The 3,170-nt window shown below is 35.6% G+C and overlaps 1 protein-coding gene across 1 annotated transcript; it reads left to right on the plus strand.

Moving 5' to 3' along the window:
* The first annotated feature begins 1,301 nt into the window (after positions 1-1,301).
* LOC121762533 (transcription termination factor MTERF4, chloroplastic) lies at positions 1,302-3,170 on the plus strand. The gene has a single exon (XM_042158440.1). The coding sequence runs from the start codon at positions 1,578-1,580 to the stop codon at positions 3,063-3,065; it is 1,488 nt and encodes a 495-aa protein (XP_042014374.1). The 5' UTR covers positions 1,302-1,577; the 3' UTR covers positions 3,066-3,170.

Consider the following 3,170-nt stretch of genomic DNA (forward strand, 5'->3'; position numbering starts at 1 on the left):
ATACTCTGAGTTGATAAAATGATACTTTTGACTGACTGATAAAATGATAAAATGAGCGAAATTCAGAAATTAAATGAGCGAAATTTGGATACGTAAATTTTATCATGAGCGAAATGACATATTTACCCTCGTGCTTTTTTTTATGAAGTAAATTTAAGTTTGAATCTAGACCACGTAATTTTAAAAATGTGTGGTCCAGATTTAGTTATAGGGTTATTACGGAAATTGGGGTTATCATTATAATACACCCCTATATATATATGTATATATATATTTATTAAATATATTAGCTAGAAAACTATTTCTTATTTAATCAGGTAGTTTTCTAAAGATTAGTAGAAGAGTAGTAGAATTAATCATGACTATGAAATTTTATAACTTATGATGAATCAAATGTTGAAGGTAATGCTTTCAATTTTTTATATCTGAATAGCTACTATTATTTAATATTTTTATGAATGTAAAAAATTCAAGTGATTTTTAAACAATTATGATTTATTTTTTTAAAAAAAAATTCTTTATAACATAATAGCTAGAAGAATTTTCTAATTGGTAGATTTGTGAAGTAGTATTAATTTATTTGATAATAATTTATCATTATTACTACAAAATCACGTAACAAATTAATTAAATTTCTTCTACTACCAATCTGGACAAAATAAATATACTTTTAGCTATTATTTTATAATGAATGTATGAATATTTGATTAGTGATATACGAGTATACATTTTAAATTTAAAGTATTAATATAGGTGCATATACATGAGAGGGTCACAATTTTTGGGGAATGTTTTTATATTTTAGAATCATGAATAGATTTAGATTTACATCTATTAATTTCTATATATAGCTCCTTCATAAATCCACTTGTCAAATTATTATTAATAGGACATACTATATCATCATGCCAACATGATATGCCTAGTCCATTGAATATTTTCTCGTACCGTGTGGGATTAATCATTCATAATTCGAAGAGATATCTAAATATATTTTGATTTAAAATATGTTTTCATTGTATTTTAAAAATAATTAGGTCATCAAAATTTCAAATCAAATTCAATAAATCAATCGCCAATCAAATTCACATATTTAATTGAATTGAATGACAAAAATAATTAACGATAACTACAACAAAAAGACCCGACAAAATCAACATAAAATTAATGGAATCTTTGTTGTCACAATCAGCAAAAATTAAAAATTTTTAAAAGAATACGTTCGAAACAAATAAATCTCACGTGCATATTTTTATTACATAATTTTTTTTAATCATCCGATTTGTATTATCCGGGTCGGATATGCGGTTTCTCAATATCCATTTTCAGCGCCGCGCCCAATTTCAGAAGACAGAAGCTCCAGTTTTCTAACTACGGCGATTCACCCTCTTTCCCATGGCTGCATAATTTTTCAGGTAAAATTTTAATTTTTTTTTCTCATATTAATAGATAGGTATACATGAATCCTCATTCTTAGAAATACTTCAGCCCCATACCCTTCTTTCAGAAATTTTCTGGATTTCAATAATATTAATCGAGAATCATTCATCGAGTTCCCTAGATTGAGGTTTACTAAAATGGCTGCGGTTTTGCGAAAAATCGGCCAAATAAATTCCAGAATCTGCAAAACGCCCAAAATCCCATTTTTTGCACTCCCTCTTAAACCCCTGCAAAACCCTAATGAGCTGCTTCGAGAATCCTTTTCGACGAAGTCGTCGAATTTCCCCGAATACGAGATGCCTACTGTGACTTGGGGTGTGATTCAAGGCCGAAAGGAGAAATTGGTATCTAGGGTCATCATTTGTGATTACATGAAATCCTTAGGAATTGTGCCTGATGAGCTAGAGGAACTCGAATTGCCCTCCACTGTAGAGGTGATGCGCGAAAGAGTCGAGTTTTTGCAGAAAATAGGCTTGACCATAGATGATATCAACGAATACCCATTGATGCTAGGCTGTAGTGTACGGAAAAACATGGTTCCGGTGTTGGGGTACTTAGAAAAGATTGGGATTCCGAGGGCGAGGATGGGGGAGTTTGTGAAGAACTATCCTCAGTGTCTCCACGCCAGTGTCGTGGTGGAGCTTGCACCGGTTATTAAGTTTTTGCGAGGGCTTGATGTGGAGAAACAGGATATGGGCTATGTGTTGATGAAGTACCCGGAGCTGTTAGGCTTCAAGCTCGAGGGAACAATGAGCACGTCTGTTGCTTACTTGGTGAGCATTGGGGTTAATCCGAGGGACATTGGTCCGATGGTGACTCAGTATCCCTACATCTTGGGGATGAGAGTTGGGACGATGATTAAGCCCCTTGTGGATTATTTGGTTTCGTTGGGCTTGCCCAAGAAGATCTTAGCTAGAATGTTTGAGAAGCGGGCGTATATTCTCGGCTATGATCTTGAGGAGACTGTGAAACCAAATGTGGATTGTTTGTTGAGTTTTGGTATCAAGAAGGAAGCACTCGCATCCATCATTGCTCAGTATCCACAAATTCTTGGTTTGCCCTTAAAGGCGAAACTGTCCTCCCAACAGTACTTCTTCAACCTGAAGCTGAAGATCGACCCTGATGGGTTTGCTCGTGCTATTGAGAGGATGCCACAGATCGTCAGTCTCAAACAAAACGTGATTATGAAACCAGTAGACTTCCTACTGGGACGGGGCATTGCTGCTGCTGACATGGCTAAGATGGTTGTCAAGTGTCCCCAACTATTTGCTCTTCAAGTCGGGCTCATGAAGAACAGTTACTACTATTTCAAGAGTGAGATTGGGAGGCCAGTGAAGGAGCTTGTCGAGTTTCCTGAATACTTCACTTACAGCTTAGAATCAAGGATCAAACCGCGTTACCAGAGGCTGCAGAGCAGGGGGATTAGATGCTCTCTGGCGTGGTTCCTCAATTGTAGCGATCAAAGATTTGAAGAGCGACTTCAAGGTGCGTACATAGAAGCTGAGAGCTCTGGTCCATCTTTCACTGTAGGTGGGAAGTTAGAGCTTCCTGGGAGTAATGATGTTGTATCGGAGGAAGACGAGAGTGATGATGAAATACTTTATAGGCGTACCGTGTCTTTGTAACCACGGTTTTTGATCAAATTATAGTGTATCTGTTTCTGGTTTAGAGAGGATATGGATTTCAAATTTTCATCTTTTATATCAATCTGAAATTATGTCCTTGTGATA

Source organism: Salvia splendens, chromosome 13 (assembly GCF_004379255.2).
Source record: "Salvia splendens isolate huo1 chromosome 13, SspV2, whole genome shotgun sequence".
Taxonomy (NCBI): domain Eukaryota; kingdom Viridiplantae; phylum Streptophyta; class Magnoliopsida; order Lamiales; family Lamiaceae; genus Salvia; species Salvia splendens.